This window comes from Arachis hypogaea, chromosome 10 (genome assembly GCF_003086295.3).
Source record: "Arachis hypogaea cultivar Tifrunner chromosome 10, arahy.Tifrunner.gnm2.J5K5, whole genome shotgun sequence".
Classification (NCBI taxonomy): domain Eukaryota; kingdom Viridiplantae; phylum Streptophyta; class Magnoliopsida; order Fabales; family Fabaceae; genus Arachis; species Arachis hypogaea.
Genome location: NC_092045.1, coordinates 10,340,930 through 10,356,277, shown reverse-complemented (window position 1 = coordinate 10,356,277; position 15,348 = coordinate 10,340,930). Strand labels below are relative to the sequence as shown.

At 35.8% G+C, this 15,348-nt stretch overlaps 2 protein-coding genes across 3 annotated transcripts; one reads left to right on the top strand and one right to left on the bottom strand.

Moving 5' to 3' along the window:
* Window positions 1–7,034: 7,034 nt before the first annotated feature.
* LOC112715129 (coilin) lies at window positions 7,035–12,521 on the top strand. Of its 2 annotated transcripts, none has more exons than XM_025766887.3 (13): window positions 7,035–7,421; window positions 7,824–7,888; window positions 7,985–8,239; window positions 8,399–8,617; window positions 8,843–8,885; window positions 9,316–9,393; window positions 9,658–9,826; window positions 9,944–9,975; window positions 10,471–10,665; window positions 10,876–10,947; window positions 11,031–11,183; window positions 11,810–12,008; window positions 12,101–12,521. In XM_025766887.3, exons 1-13 carry the CDS (start codon window positions 7,227–7,229, stop codon window positions 12,289–12,291), a joined length of 1,866 nt encoding a protein of 621 aa, XP_025622672.1. In that variant the 5' UTR covers window positions 7,035–7,226; the 3' UTR covers window positions 12,292–12,521. The 2 variants fall into 2 exon arrangements, with proteins under 2 accessions (XP_025622672.1, XP_072060695.1); XM_072204594.1 differs by having other exon boundaries at window positions 9,658–9,874.
* LOC112715131 (protein-tyrosine-phosphatase MKP1) lies at window positions 11,654–15,302 on the bottom strand. The gene is made up of 2 exons (XM_025766888.3): window positions 13,119–15,302; window positions 11,654–12,493 (listed from the first exon to the last, which is right to left on the bottom strand). The coding sequence occupies exons 1-2, from the start codon at window positions 14,940–14,942 to the stop codon at window positions 12,476–12,478; spliced, it is 1,842 nt and encodes a 613-aa protein (XP_025622673.1). The 5' UTR covers window positions 14,943–15,302; the 3' UTR covers window positions 11,654–12,475.
* Between the last annotated feature and the right edge of the window lie 46 nt (window positions 15,303–15,348).

Here is a 15,348-nt window from a genome sequence, read left to right as displayed (position 1 = left end):
GTCACGACGCCTAACAATCGCGAGTTTGAAGCTCGTCATAGTCATTCAATCCCTGAATCCTACTCGGAATACCACAGACAAGTTTTAGACTTTCCGAATTCTCAAGAATGGCCGCCAATAATTCTTGGTTATACCACGAAGACTCCGATTAAGGAATCCAAGAGATACACGCTTGATCTAAGGTAGAAAGGAAGTGGTTGTTAGTCACGCGTTCATAAGGACAAATGATGATGAGTGTCACAGATCATCACATTCATCAGTTTGAACTATAGTGAATATCTTAGAATAAGAATAAGCTTGAATTGAATAGAAGAACAATAGTAATTGCATTAATTCTCGAGGTACAGCAGAGCTCCACACCTTAATCTATGGTGTGTAGAAACTCCACCGTTGAAAATACATAAGTGATGGTCCAGGCATGGCCGAGAGGCTAGCCCCCAAAACATGATCAATAGTCTCCTAAGATGAATAATAGATTAGAACTGAGACCAAAGATAAGATGTGGTCAAAAGACGCCTAGTACAATAGTAAAAAGTTCTATTTATACTAAACTAGCTACTAGGGTTTACAGAAATAAGTCTAAGTGCAGAAATCCACTTCCGGGGCCCACTTTGGTGTGTGCTTGGGCTGAGCTTGAGCTTTACACGTGCAGAGGCTTCTCTTAGGGTTAAACGCCAAGTTGTAACGTCTGTTTGGCGTTTAACTCTGGTTTGTGACATGTTTCTGGCGTTTTACTCCAGAATGCAGCATGGAACTGGTGTTGATTGCCAGTTTGCGTCGTCTAAGCTCGAACAAAGTATGGATTATTATATATTGCTGGAAAACCCTCTACTTTCCAACGTAGTTGAGGGCGCGCCATTTGAAGATCTATAGTTCCAGAAAATCCATTTCGAGTGCAGTGAGGTCAGAATCCAACAGCATCAGCAGTCCTTTTTCAGCCTGAATCATATTTTTGCTCAAGTCCCTCAATTTCAGCCAGAAAATATCTGAAATCACAGAAAAACACACGAACTCATAGTAAAATCCAGAAATGTGAATTTTGCATAAAAATTAATAAAAACATCCCTAAAAGTAGCTAGATCATACTAAAAACTACCTAAAAACAATGCCAAAGCATATAAATTATCCGCTCATCAGGCTGCTTGATGATTGGATTTTTGATGGTATAGAATTTCACAAATAAATTCTCGTTGAAAGTATAGTTTCTAAACCAACAATAATCCTTTCATACAAAAGATTGTTTGTCACAAGTAATAAACCCCTAATTTTATAAACCGAAGTATTCAAACCTCGGGTCGTTCTCCCTAGGAATTACAATAAAGTGTCTTGTTATTGGTTATGAGTTATTTTGGGGTTTTGGATAAGAAGCATGAAAAGTAAATGGCAATGAAAATAAACTAACAACTATAAAAGGCTCTTGGCAAGGTATGAAAATTAGAAGTCCTATCCTAGTTATCCTTCTCAATTGTGATGAGAATTGTTCATTGCTACCACTTAGTTAACCCTTACTAAATAAAGGAAAGTTAAGTGGATGAATTGACTTGAGCCACAAGTCCTAGCCAACTCCCAAGGAAAGACTAGCTTTAGTGCACTCCAAACCAATTAGCAATCTCTCCAATTACCAATCAACAAAGGAATTAGATAACTCAAGTGTCACTAATTACTCTACCTAGGCCAAGAGGAACAAAATCTAACTAATGGCTATAAGAGACATTTCATCAAACACATAGAGTGCAATACAAGTAAACACATGAATTTGCAAGAATTAAAAAGAGATCTAACTACAAAAGGCAAGAGATCAACAATAGAAAAGCAAAGAAGAACAATTATTATGAATTACCTCTTATTGAATTGAAAGAAAATGGAAGGAACAATAGTAGATCTACAACAAAGTGTAAGAACAACATAAAGGAAATTACAATAAAAGAATGGAAGAAGAATGAATGTAACAACAAGGAATTGAGAAGATAGAAGTAGAAGAGGATGAATTAAAATCTAGATCTAAGAACTAAACCTAATCCTAATCCTAATCCTAGAGAGAAGTGAGAGCTTCTCTCTCTAAAACTAATTTTCCCTCCAAAACTAAGCTAAACTAAACTAATGGTAACTAACATGTATTTTCCTCTTCATTCCTTGGGTTAAATAGCATCAGAAATGAGTTGGATTGGGCTCACAAGGCTTTAGAATTCGCTGGCCACGTTTTGCTTTAAGTGAACCAGGTGGCAGCAACGACGTGTGCGTGTACTATGCGCGTGCGCGCCACCATACGTGTAGCAACTATGGAAAATCTTATATCGTTTCGAAGCCCCGAATGTTAGCTTTCTAACCCAACTGGAACCGCATCATTTGGATCTCTGTAGCTCAAGTTATGGTCGTTTAAGTGCGAAGAGGTCGGCTTGACAGCTTTCCGGTTCTTTCATTTCTTCATGAGTTCTCCAACTTTTCATGCTTCTTTCTTCATTCCCTTGATCCGATCTTTGCCTCCTAAATCTTAAACCACTTAACAAACATATCAAGGCATCTAATGGAATCAAGGAGAATTAGATTTAGTTATTTTAAGACCTAAAAAGTATGTTTTCACTCTTAAGCACAATTAAAGGAGAAGTTATAAAACCATGCTATTTCAATGGATAAATGTGGGTAAAAGGTTATAAAATCCCCTAAAATCAATACAAGATAAACCCTACAAATGGGGTTTATCAACCTCCCCACACTTAAACCAAGCATGTCCTCATGCTAAAACCAAGAATGAAGTAAGGGTATGACATTTATTCAATGGAAACTAACTAAATGCAATCTACCTATATGCAACTATCTAAATGAATGCAATTGCTTGGTCAAAATAAATCAATTCCCAAGAAGCATATATGCACAAGGGCTAAGGACTAGCAAGTCTAATCCACAATTGAATAGAGTTATTAAATATTTTTACAAACTTGCATGAAAAGAGATGATCATAGGTGGAAACATGTAATTGAGCATCAAACCATCACTGGTAGTGTTTGCACTCTATTCGCTCAAGTGTTTAGGGTCGATTCTCTCAATTCTCTCCTAATCATGCTTTCTAAGATTTGTTTTTCTTCTAACAATCAACAAATATTTCATGCATGCATACATATATCATGAGGTCTTTTCATAGGTTGTAATGGGGCTAGGGTCAAGGTAGGATGCATATTTGGTTAAGTGAGCTTGGAATTTGAATCTTTGATAAGCTTAAACTTTCAGCTTACCATGTCAATTTCTTAAGCTGTGTGCTTCCAGCTTACCACGTCAATTTTCTAGTTAATCCCCAAATTAGAAATTTGAGTCTGACTTTTTCTTGCTTGATCGAAAGCCTCAGGGAAGAAAAGAAAATTATTTTCAATGGTGAACCCATATCTGAATCCTTGAGATACTTCTTGGTTCCCAAGAAACAATCTTGACCATTGATATACAGCAGCGGTGAACAAAGATTACTTTCTTCATTTATCCCAAATTAGGGATTTTCAAGCTCTCTCCTTTTTGCTTGACCGAAGACATTTGAGTAGCAAAGAGAAAGTTGTTCAGTGGTAGACCCAAATCCGAACTATTAATAATGTGCTTTGGCTCCAAGAAACTTTGTGAACCATTTATTTACAGCAGCAGAGATCAAATACTTCTTTCTTCATTTAACCAAAAATAGAATCGCAGAAAGTTGGAGAATGAGTGAAGAAATTAACATGCATGCAAATGGAAATAAATCACCTTTAACTTTTGACTCAACTTGATGGGTTTGATTTGTGTGATTAGACCTTTGCTTTCTTTGATTAACATTTCTCTTTCTCTCTTCTTTTATGAAATGGGCAAGAAGAAGAACAAAGCTTTCTCTTTCTTTCTCTCTGAGGTTCTGACCTAAGCAAACTAGTGAGGTGCATTGGAAGGCTTCAACTTAAAAAGAGTAATCTTGGGCTTGTGTTGGATTTCATTCATTTAGCCCAGCTATTTTCTTGGCATTGTTTTCCATGGGCTTCATTGGTTAGAAAGACCCATCAGCAATATTTTTTGTTTCCTTGCATTTGGGCTGCTGTTTCTTTCTATTTTGGCCTGCATCACTTTATTAAACATAATTAAAAACTAATTGGTTGATTAACCCAATAAAATAATATTTGTCATCATCAAATTAATTTAGTTAATTTCTTAATTCAACAATCCCCCTTGATGATAAACATAATTAAAACATTAATCAAAAGGAATTGAATTTGAATAAAGTTGTGGAACTTCCCTTTGAGTGATGTTATTTGCTTTTATTCCCCCCTTTCTCTTTCAAGAGTTGCTCTCTCTAGATTTATGCTCTTATCTTCTTTCCTGTTTGCATATACTTATTGGAAACACAATAAAATACTATATACTGTCCATGGATGCAGCAAATAGTAATAGTTTCAAACAGTTATAACATCTCATGAAACAGGGCTAAGGGATTTTACAAAAAATAGCCAAAAGTTTAGCCTAAAACTAAATCAAATTATCTCAGCAAAAATAACAATTATCCAGCTCAAGCTTTAACCAAAATAGAGCATCAAGACTAACAAGGGTAAAATAGCAACAGATCATATAAAGCAAATTCACAATCTCATACCAAATAAAACACAGCAGCAGCAAAATTTGCAGCAAAATTTTAAAATCTTCATATGCTACTACTTCTCCTTTTGTCATCAAGGGTGGAACAAAAAGACACAGCAAAACAGCAATGATCAATTCAAGTTCTGATGCCCAAAACTAAATAAGACAAGGCAGCTTATCGTGTACGGCATATTCATAAACTGAAATTCACTTTCAGAAAATCATATGACAGTACATTCAAAATTCACATGACAACAGCTAATTTAAAAAATATCACAGTAGCAGCAATCAAGATTCACAATAAAAATTCAGCAGCAATCAAAATTCACAATCATGCTACTCATACTCATATAGCCACTCTATCTCTAGATTTTCTTAGGAAGTTTTCATGCTTGGTGGCTAGTTTTCTTTGCTCCTTACTCATAGTCATCATCATCTTTATCAAGAACCACCCTTTCAGAACGAGTGGGTCTTTTTTTTTGTTTCACTAAACCATCTCCTTTTAGACATGAGTGTCTATTTCATATGACTCATTGGACAAAACAACACAAAAAATGTTCAAAAATATAAGTTAAAAACATGCCATAAGGAAGGGCTTTATCTTTCTCACTTCGAACAGAATCAAACATACATCTAACCATTAAATAAGCAAAAGAGATTTCTGTTGTTGTGAGAATAGCATACAAAACTAGAGTATCAATGTAAGACACCCTTTGATATGAGACACCCTTTCATCCCATTTTTCAAATGTATAAGCGCATGCACCAACATCAGTGTATTTCAAAAAATAGTTGATGGTTTCATTATTCAGAATTATGTCATTGCCTTTTACATAAGAATGAATAGTCCCCTCATGGTAAGTCATGTTTGCATAAAATTCCTTGACAAAAAAAAAAGATACACTGGCTTTTTGATTTTAAAAGAGTGATTCCAATTCAGAAATTTCAAGTTTTCAACAAAAAAAACATTTCTTTTTCAGATTAGATAAATCAACAATAAAATTTGGACACAAGATGTGATGAGCAATAATCCCTTCATAGAAATCATTATTCAAAAATTTGACCTCACAAGATAAAAGAAAATCAGTTTAGAATTTAAAAATCTTTATTGGACTTAGAGTTAAAATGAAATTAAAGAAAACCCCTTTTGGACATAAACTGAAACACATAAGCCAACAAAAAATAAACATGTAACATTCATATTGGGCCCATAGGTGGTTTGAATTAAGGAAACACATAGGATCACCCATGATCTGAATTTTGAGGTTGGCCCAAATAAATTTACCCTTGCAACACTTTCAAAACACGCTGATTTGAAGGGAACTAATATTCACTTGTCCAGAATTGTCTCATACCTGTTTATGAGACAAAAATTCTAACAAACACATCAGCAACCTTTAAACAAAGAATTATAACTTAAAATTTCTAGACTAGTCCTAAGTATGTAGAATCTGTCCTCAACAAGTGATTTTGTGAAAATATCTGTTAATTGTTTTTCCAATTTAACAAATTGAATGCTAATATCTCCCTTTTGAATATATTCTCTTATTGAGTAAAATCTCACTTTAATATATTTAGTCCTAGAATATAAAACTGTATTTTTAATTGTGAGAATGATACTTTTATATCTTGAAAAATTATTTCAATAGATCCAATCTCTTTCTCGTTATATTTGATTGGAATTTTTCATATCCTAACAACATACACTTTAAAATGCCCATCAAACTTTTTTGGATTCATATCAGTTACTAAATCATATTATTCTTCCATTTTATTCCAGGTTCGGTAGTAACTTGATAACAAAAAAAATTTTGTGAGGTATCTTTATAAAATGCTTAATTGCTAGGAACGCGGAACAATCTTTTTAAATGGAATAACATCCTTTGAGTAACATGTTCTAAATATTTTAGACTTATTCGAATTGTAAAGTCTTTTTTGTTTATTTACATGACTTTTTTACTTGATCCCTCATAAGTCATGATGCCACTTGACAACCGAATAAATTATATACTTGTCAAATAATATATTTATACACTTGTCAACCAACTAATCATATACTAATTGTTTATTATATATAAATAGATAAATTAAGCATTTTACTTACTGCATAGTGCAAAGTCATCATATTTCTAAACTCAATATATATAAATAACAAAAATATTATTGTACAACTTCTGTGTTTTCTTCATATTTCTATTATTAACCGCATATACTCAATTACTTATTCGTACTCTGATCGCTAATAAAAATATAAAAAAATACTATTAAAAGTATTAAAATTTATTGTTTTAATTATTATTTAGTTATTAATTTAATTTTTTTAATCTAATAATGTAATATATATTTTATCTTATTTTTTAAATATTAATATTTATTTAATAATAAAAAATAATAAATTTTTGATGATTTTTTAACTTTTCTCAATTATAAAAATGATTTCTTAAACTCAATTGAAGAGTAGCTTAGGCTTATTGAGCCGCTATTAAAAATAAATACGGATCTTTATTGTGAAACCCCGTTGGACTTGTCATTTCATATTCCTAGCTAGCGCAGTGGTGAGCTTAGCTACCCCGTTGGTTGGACTCGTCGTTTCATATCGCTCAACACTTAAACGGTGGCTGCGCGCCATTGTCCAGCTACGACGGGACGATGACGGCAGAGATGGTTAGGGTTCGCGTAGTGTTTGAGGAGGGCCACATGCTGAGCAAGTCGAAGAAGAAAGAAGGACTGAAGCGCTGCTGGCTCCTCCTTAAACCCCAATACAAGACCATCTCCGATCTCTCCTCTCATCTCCAAAACGTGTTCAAGCTCCATCGCACTTGCCCTAACGGCATCACTCTCTATGTAATGTTTTCACTCTGGGGACACCACTCTCTATTCTCTCCTTAGTATAAACCCTTTGCCGGTGATAAATGAGTTTTGTGATCAAGGGTGTAAGTAATGTTTATTTTTGCTAATTGAGTGGTTGAATTATGCTCACATTTATGGTGGCAAAATAAAGGTTTGTATGGTTGGTTTAGATTCTATTAGAGTTTGATTGTGAATTTTTGTTTTCAAAGATATTTGAAATGAACTGAATTTGCAACTTTCAAAGTTGTGGGTCTGTTTAGGACATGCAAATTGGAATTTGATCATGTTATAACCTAGAGAATGTGGTGTAGAAGTTTTTATCGAGGCTACCTTACTTTGATGAGTATCGATTTATGATTTTATCTTTGGTTTTTTACTTTTTATTTTTAAATGCAGATGGATGGTTTTGTTTTACCACCTTTTGAGTCGACTAGTATTTTGAAGGATAAGGACATTATCTGGTTAGTTTGTTCTTGATTTTTTCCTAACTCTTTATATTTTTTCTTTGTATTTTTTCATTGCTTTGTAATATTTGTTGTTCCATATGTACATGATAGTGTGAAAAGAAAAGGGAGCATGTTAATTGATAAGCCTGATACACCGATATCTGCACCTAATGATCATCAATCCATAGAGCTTGCAAAGCTTCTTGCAATTGAGGGGCCTCAAGATAAGGAGGCTGGAAGACATGAAACTGATTCGGAGGAGGATGGCAGCGGCCAATTTGGTGATACAATTTATGCAGAACCTGAAATAGATGGCAATGTAATCTCAAAGAAGAGAAAAGCATCAAAGAAGCTCAAGAGCCCGAGGTCTGTTTCCGTTATCCAAAATTTTTTCATTTTTATTCATACAAGCAGTAAGAGCTAAATAATTCTTTACAATATATTTTCTTGAAGCTGTAATTGAAATTTGTATGCATTGATTCTGAAACGATGACTTAATTTTTCCATTGTTTTTTTTCTCTTCAGTCAGAAAAAGATGAAGTTGTCTTCGCCAAATAAGTTGACAGTCACTGAGGTTCATGAGGAGGAAAAGGAAAATGGAACCCCCACTCATAACAAATTGAGTCTTTCCAAGAAGGAGAATGACAAGTCATCTAATTTATCTAGCCAGAAAAAGAAGTCTAAAAACCTTAAATCCCAAAAACAGAGTAATGACAAAAGTGAGCCTATGCATGAGGAGAAAAGGTGCATTTTCATTCCAAATTTATCTAGTTAATCAAATATTTAACTGGTTCTTGTGTTTTTTTAGGTCATTAGAGATATTTATGTATTCCATCCAGATTTTGGTTTATTTGTCTAGAGCCCCTTCTTTAAGCCAATTTTGAAACCATCTTCCTATGATGAATGTCTCTGTTTCCATCATATTGGAACTATGATTTTTCTGCTCATTTTTTCTTCTACGTTGTATAGGTTACCTCAACCTCAAGGTGATGGTGGAAGTGGCACTAAGAAGGTACCTACTTATTTCCACGGTTTCAAATTCAGATGCATTGTTTTGTTCCATTGTTAAGACGGATAGGTTTCTGCACTGGTTTGACGAGATGACTCTTGCACATTTGGACAATAGTTATACCTTGCACATCATTGATAGGGCTAATTTGTTTTATTCTTTTTGTTTTTTAAAAAAGAAAAAAATTTCCTTAGGCAATATAACAGCATGTCTTTTATTATTAGTTCAAGGAATTATACTGTAGCCATTGTAGATTATTTGGTGTGTAATTATTTAGGAATCTCCCATGTTCATGGATTTCCTCTCCATATACTGATTTATTATTTTTTTCTTTTTATTGTTCGATATTCTGCCGGCCCATCCTGATAAGAGAGAGGGGATAGGAGGAAACTTTATATTAATTTTCACTTTCTCTTAACTCGTTTTTGGTCAGACGCCTAGCAGAAGTGCTCGACGAAAGAAAGCTAAGAGAAAATGGCTGAGGGAACAACTAAAATCAGAGAAGGAGAAGGTAACCTGATCTCGTGATGTTAATGCAGATCTTATTTACTTTTTACATGCAAATAGGAAATGGATTCGTCTTAATTTGAATTGTGTGTGGGAATTCACTTTAGTCCGTAGACCAAGTCTAGTTAGTAAGATAAGCTTCCTAGTTCTTAGTGTTCGGGAATTGGCATCATATGTCAGTTTAGTTGGAGGTCTCTTGTCATATTTGATATTTTCACATGTATTTAGTCTTTCTTTCTGAAAGAAATTATTCTGTTCAAATTTTCAGCTGCATCAGAGTCCAGCAGTTGAGAAAGATGTTCAGAAATTGCCTGCCAAAAATAATAACTGCAGTGTCTCTAATGCACCACAATCTGATGAAGAAAGTGAAGCAGAGGATGACATTGTTCCTGTTGAAATCAGACCAGGGCACATTCGCTTTCAGTCACTTAAGAAAGGTTTTGATGCCGTCTTCCATCTCCAAAGATATTTTCATGAAGGAGCAGGTGTTTCTTTTTGCTTTAGAATTGCTTCACGATCTGACATATGCTTATTATACGATCTGTTTGATGCAGATCAGGAAGCACCACAGAATCAGATCCCAGTGGTTTGTTCAATTTTCCTCAATAAGACTTGCTGGTTTTGCTGTGTTTTTACCTAACACGAGTCAATATCAATATGTGAAAAGATATATTTAAATTTGCACAAAATCCATGTTATGGACAATGTTTTGCATTTGAACTTCATTTGCTTTATCTATTTGGGTATCTAGACTGTAGTTTTTGATGGAGGTCCATAAATGTCCACTCAAAACTGGCTTGAGATTAATTAAGGGTACAAAATTTCTCAAATAGTTTTTTCTTTGCTTCTAGTTCCTATATTAGGTGTGTTGGATACTCCAGTGTGTTGTATACTCCCTATCTTTTCCCCACTGAATTCGGAACTCCAATCTCCCTTTCCCCCAACTCATGTTCATAGCCTAGTACCAAACTACTTAGTCCCAGCTTTAAGTCCCTTGTTTAGGTATCAGGAGATGTGCTGCAAATATATATTACAGTATTTTGTATTTTATTGATGTGTATACATTATCTGGATGTTTCAGGAAACAAGTCAGTGGAATGGAATTACCAGCAAGAAGAAGGGTCAGAAATGGGGTAAAGAGAGCACCTGGCCTCATAAACAGGATGCATATGCACATTCCAGCCAAGATTATCATACTGTTCAGAATGTTGAAAAGAAACATGCGTCCAAGGCTATCGATTTTGACAAGCTTACACCATATACAAGCTTGCCCAAGGTTTGTTTCTGTTCTTGCTAGTGTGCGATGTTGTCTTGCTAAGCACCTGAGAAAATTAAGCACCAGCATTGGGATGTGGGTCCTTTAAGCTATTTCTAATTATGCCATTCAAAAGTTCAATTTCCTTATTCCACTTTTGTGCTTTTGTTCAGTAAATTCTGTTGTTTTGTCCTCTTGTGGTGCTATTAAGTTGCTTTTCATATGCTGCAGGAAGGTGATGTCATTGCATATCGATTAATTGAATTGTCATCATCTTGGACACCTGAGCTTTCTTCCTTCAGAGTAGGTGTCAACACTGCATTTGGACTATTTATACAAAACCTTACTGTTGGAAGCTTAATATATGATGCATTTATGTCCTCTAGGTTGGGCGCATAACAAAGTACAATGCTAAATCAAATAGAGTTTCTCTGGAACCAGTTTCAGAATATCCGTTTGAGTTTAAGAAGAAAATAGATGACGATGCATCTTCTGTACAGTTTGATCCATCTCCTTATGGAGAAGATGGTTCTCTAGAGGTGAAGTTCTTTCATATGGTCTCTTTGTTTTTCTTTCATATATACACACACACTCTTTTTGTTTTGGACCAAAAAACCCCACATTTTTCTTCCTTATTCAATTTATAGTTATGAGTAGTTTTTTTTTTTTTTTTTTATCGACCACATTAATCACTACTTTAACTTTTCTCTGTTACTTAGTCTCTCTCCATTATTTTTTCTTTACTTGAATATTATTTTCTATTTTCGTGTATTGAAATAACTTATAAGTGATTAAAAACCTTAATAATAATTATCAATAAATTTAAGTAATATTGTCAAAAGTTTTGTAATATATAGTTAATTAATGTTAATTCACATGTTCAATAATACTTGAAATCATAAGGATCCACATTTTTACCAAACTATTGGAGATGCCTGGTTTATTTGAATGTGATATGTTGATCAAACTATATATACAAAGAAAACTAGTCTAAAGAAATATTGCACCATTTGGAGGATGAATATGTTGCGGCCCATGTATACATTTAATTTTATTCTTGTTCATGGCATGACATAAAACCTAGAAAATGAGTGATTAAAAATCTTGTCAACAGCTGCTTCTGCTACTTATTTGAATGAAAATGACCAATCATTTTCTTCTACAGATAGATTATTTATCACTTGCTGAAGTTCGTATGGTTAGTCATGGCAACAACTCGAATTCATCAGCCATAGCTGGTTCTAATAATGATTGGGATCATCTTACAAAACCATCTAATGGTAGCATTAACAAAAAATGTTCGGGTGATCAAACTGCTGTGGGAAGCTCTGAACCGGTGAACAGAGGTCATACCTCTGCTAAAGGTAATGTCCACTGATGAACTTTTGGTGTATAGAAATATAAAAGCATTCTTGAATTCTTGATTAACTAAAGTTAGCTTGTGCTATCTTTACAGAAAATGGAGCAGTAAATGTGTGGGATGAAATTAACGAGGCATTAACAGCAAAGAAGGTGAAACTGTCACAGGCAAATTGCTGGCGCAAAGAAGAAAGTTCAAGCTCACAGTCATGGTCCCAAAGAGCCTTGAGATGCAGTGCACTAGGTCCAACAATGGCGCTGCTAAGATCCCAGAATGGACTTAATTAACAGCCTACATCTCGGCCGATTTCTGCGGGGCTGGCGTCGGATTTCTATGGAAATACATTTTTTTTTTGGTATATATGGACAACTTTTCTACATTACCATCTACAACACTGTTGCATGTCCTGTTTTCTGCATTATGAGGGGGATGAATTTTGAACACTTAATCTTTTAATCCGTCTTTTGGATGTTAATACATGCAATCCTCCTGAAAAAGCAGCAGAAAATTGAATCAACTGCTCAATTTCTAAGGTACCTCGTTTTTAAATTTTAACCATATATAAAAAACTAACACATAAAATTGTTGGCAAATCAAGTTTTATTTATTTATTGGAATAGGTTTGGCTGTAAATAATCAAATGAAAATAATGGTTCTAAAGCTTAATCTCTGTTTATTAGCAGAAGCAATGAACAAACAAGGATCTTAAGTTTTGACCACAATTTAGCTATATCAACAAAGTTTGCATAAATTCAATGTTCTCCCTCTTTGTTCTATAGAGTGATAAGACAACATGATGGGTTTTGCCGGGTTTTGAATGAGTAGATGAAGATGATTCATGCTATCACTGGTTAAATGAATTAAAATAAACAAGATCTTCAGAATGAGTAATCGCTTAAGATTCAGCTATATTGAATAATTTATAGAAATTTACACAGGATGAAAGTGAAGTGCCAATCAGTTAGTCTCTCTCACAAATCTCACTGAGGTTCAACATCTGAATTTATGGTATCAGCATTTGATGTTACACAATCAGACTGTTTGCAACTATAATCGTCCTTCACATTATCAATTTATTATCTAAGTCAGGCAAACAAAAGGACTGTGATCTTACCAGGTTCTTGTGGAGCTGAGATGATTCATTAATGGACGATAGCAGCACCCGAGGCGGCGGATTACTCCCCCGACGCTCTGCTATTGAGAGGGAGGATCCTTCCATCTGGAACCAGGAGCTCGCCCCTCCCAAACCATCGTTAGCTAATAATGTTTCCGGCATTGAGGAGACTTCTTTGTGAAGTAACGAGGAGCTCTCGGCGAAAGGCGCGTCTTCGGTTGATTCCATGCCAGAAGGTGATGGCTGCCTAGATGACACAAATGATAAATCAGACCAATTCCCTGAGGAAGGTGAAAATGTGAAAGAGCTTGCATAATCGGAGCTTGAGGGCGAAAGCGTTGGCGATTTGTTCCACGGAAAAGGATTCGAAGCAACACCAGAGTCCGCGGCTTTAGGAGTATCCTCCACTACTATTGCGTCTGAATTGTTATTATTATTCAAATAACATTCAAAGGAATGATTAGATGACGGTGACAAAGGCTCAATCTCAGAGTTTCGCTTCTCTTCTTCACCGTCTTCCATATTCACACATTTGGGAGAACTAAGCAACTCTTTCATGACTCCTGTAGCAAGCTTCTGCCTTAGTATTCCCCATCCGTGCTCCTTCGCCGGCACACAAGTCTCCGACCCTGCACAGTCGGCAACTGCCTTGTAAAAGATCTCAAAATCCAAATCATACGCCCCAACTTTTCTTGCACCAATATCGGCCGCTTTGCCAATTTCCACCCCTTCTTTCTCGGAATCACCCGAAGACAGAGCAATCCAAAACTGAGGTGTTTCCTCACCTTCATGGATCGTCAAAATAGGTCCCTTAGCCCTCTCATACCGGACTACCTGAAGCGCCGCGCCTCGTGCGTTGGAGGACATCACCGGGCTGCAGTTTTTGCCAATCCAAACATAGATTGTAGAGGGAACATGGACAACGAAAGAGCCACGAGAATCGAGCGCTTTCGCGCCCGGCTGATTAACCGTCTTTGGTACCAAATGAAGAGGATCGTATGGCGAATGAGGCGCCATTCGGTACATCCTTTGAATAGAATTGGGGCTAGCAGGCAGAGCGTGGACCCTTTTTTGACACTGAAGAAGCTGACATGCAAAACCCATGTTTGGATTTGTCACTCCCCTTGCATTCTTGACATACTGGAAAGCATCTTCAAAGCTTTGTCCCTCCCTCCACATGAGGTAGGCAATGACGAGAGAGGACGACCGCGAAACGCCTTGACAGCAATGGACGAGGACGCGGCCGCCCTGCTCTCGAACATCTTCAAAATAGTCGAACACATCATAGAGGATACTTGTTATATCCTCCGAAGGACTGTCCTGTAACCAGAGTGTTTTGTAAACAAAGTCGCTTTTGAAATACTCCGCGCAAACGAAACCAACGCAGTTCAGCACATGAGTGATTCCATTCTGCCTAAGGAGCTCATGGTTCTTGGCAACCGTGTCGCTTCCTAAGTATATATGCTCCGCGATTCTAGAACATTCTTTGTCATAGAAGGCCAGTTTGTCTCTCTTGAACTGAAAATCTTTGGTGGGTTGACTGGAGTCCAACTGTCTTATAGACCCTCTTGGTGTCTGGGGAACTGGCCAAACGCCAAGATCGTCGGATCCTGCGCTTGGCCATTCCTCGACACTGGGCTTTCTTATGGAAAGAGGCTGAAGAGGTGGCAAAAATGGCCTTGGCTTTGTGTTTGGTGGTTGTGGTGGTGCCTTGTGGCGGCTGCTCGGAGACCTATCTGTCCATGAAACCGAACGGGAATAGGTTCTCCGAGCAAGAGTGCCGCTACCAGAGGGCTTGTTTATTTTTCCTTCTTCTCCTAACATCTCCAAAAGGGTATTGCTAACTACTAACTATTATATATGCTATCTTGGTGACAAAAGATAGAAACTTGATTCACACTCATGAATGAATTTCCACAGAATAGAATACGAGAGAAAAAGAAACTAGGAAAATGGTGGGTGTTTCAAAATCATGGTAAAATGGTAGGTAGTTGCAGTTTTTGAGTCTACAACCTTGTGTTCCATATTTCCCACCTAAACCCCTTGACTATGTCTCTATCTCTGAGGAGGCAACTACCCCGATAAACCATTGGTGATTATATATAGACTCATTCTGTAGTCTATTTTTGTCTATATTTTGACGTCTATTTTTTATTTAGTTTCTTCTTTATAATAAATTTTAAATATTTATATTGACAATTAGATACTAAATTTTTAAATATTATAACAA

Bases quoted from the DNA above. Each gene is read 5' to 3' on its own strand.
- LOC112715129 (XM_072204594.1), top strand. From the start codon at position 7,227: ATGACGGCAGAGATGGTTAGGGTTCGCGTAGTGTTTGAGGAGGGCCAC. The intron at 8,886-9,315 runs GTACCTACTTAT...GTTTTTGGTCAG, and splicing joins GTGGAAGTGGCACTAAGAAG to ACGCCTAGCAGAAGTGCTCG. The intron at 11,184-11,809 runs GTGAAGTTCTTT...TTTCTTCTACAG, and splicing joins GAGAAGATGGTTCTCTAGAG to ATAGATTATTTATCACTTGC.
- LOC112715131 (XM_025766888.3), bottom strand. From the start codon at position 14,942: ATGTTAGGAGAAGAAGGAAAAATAAACAAGCCCTCTGGTAGCGGCACT.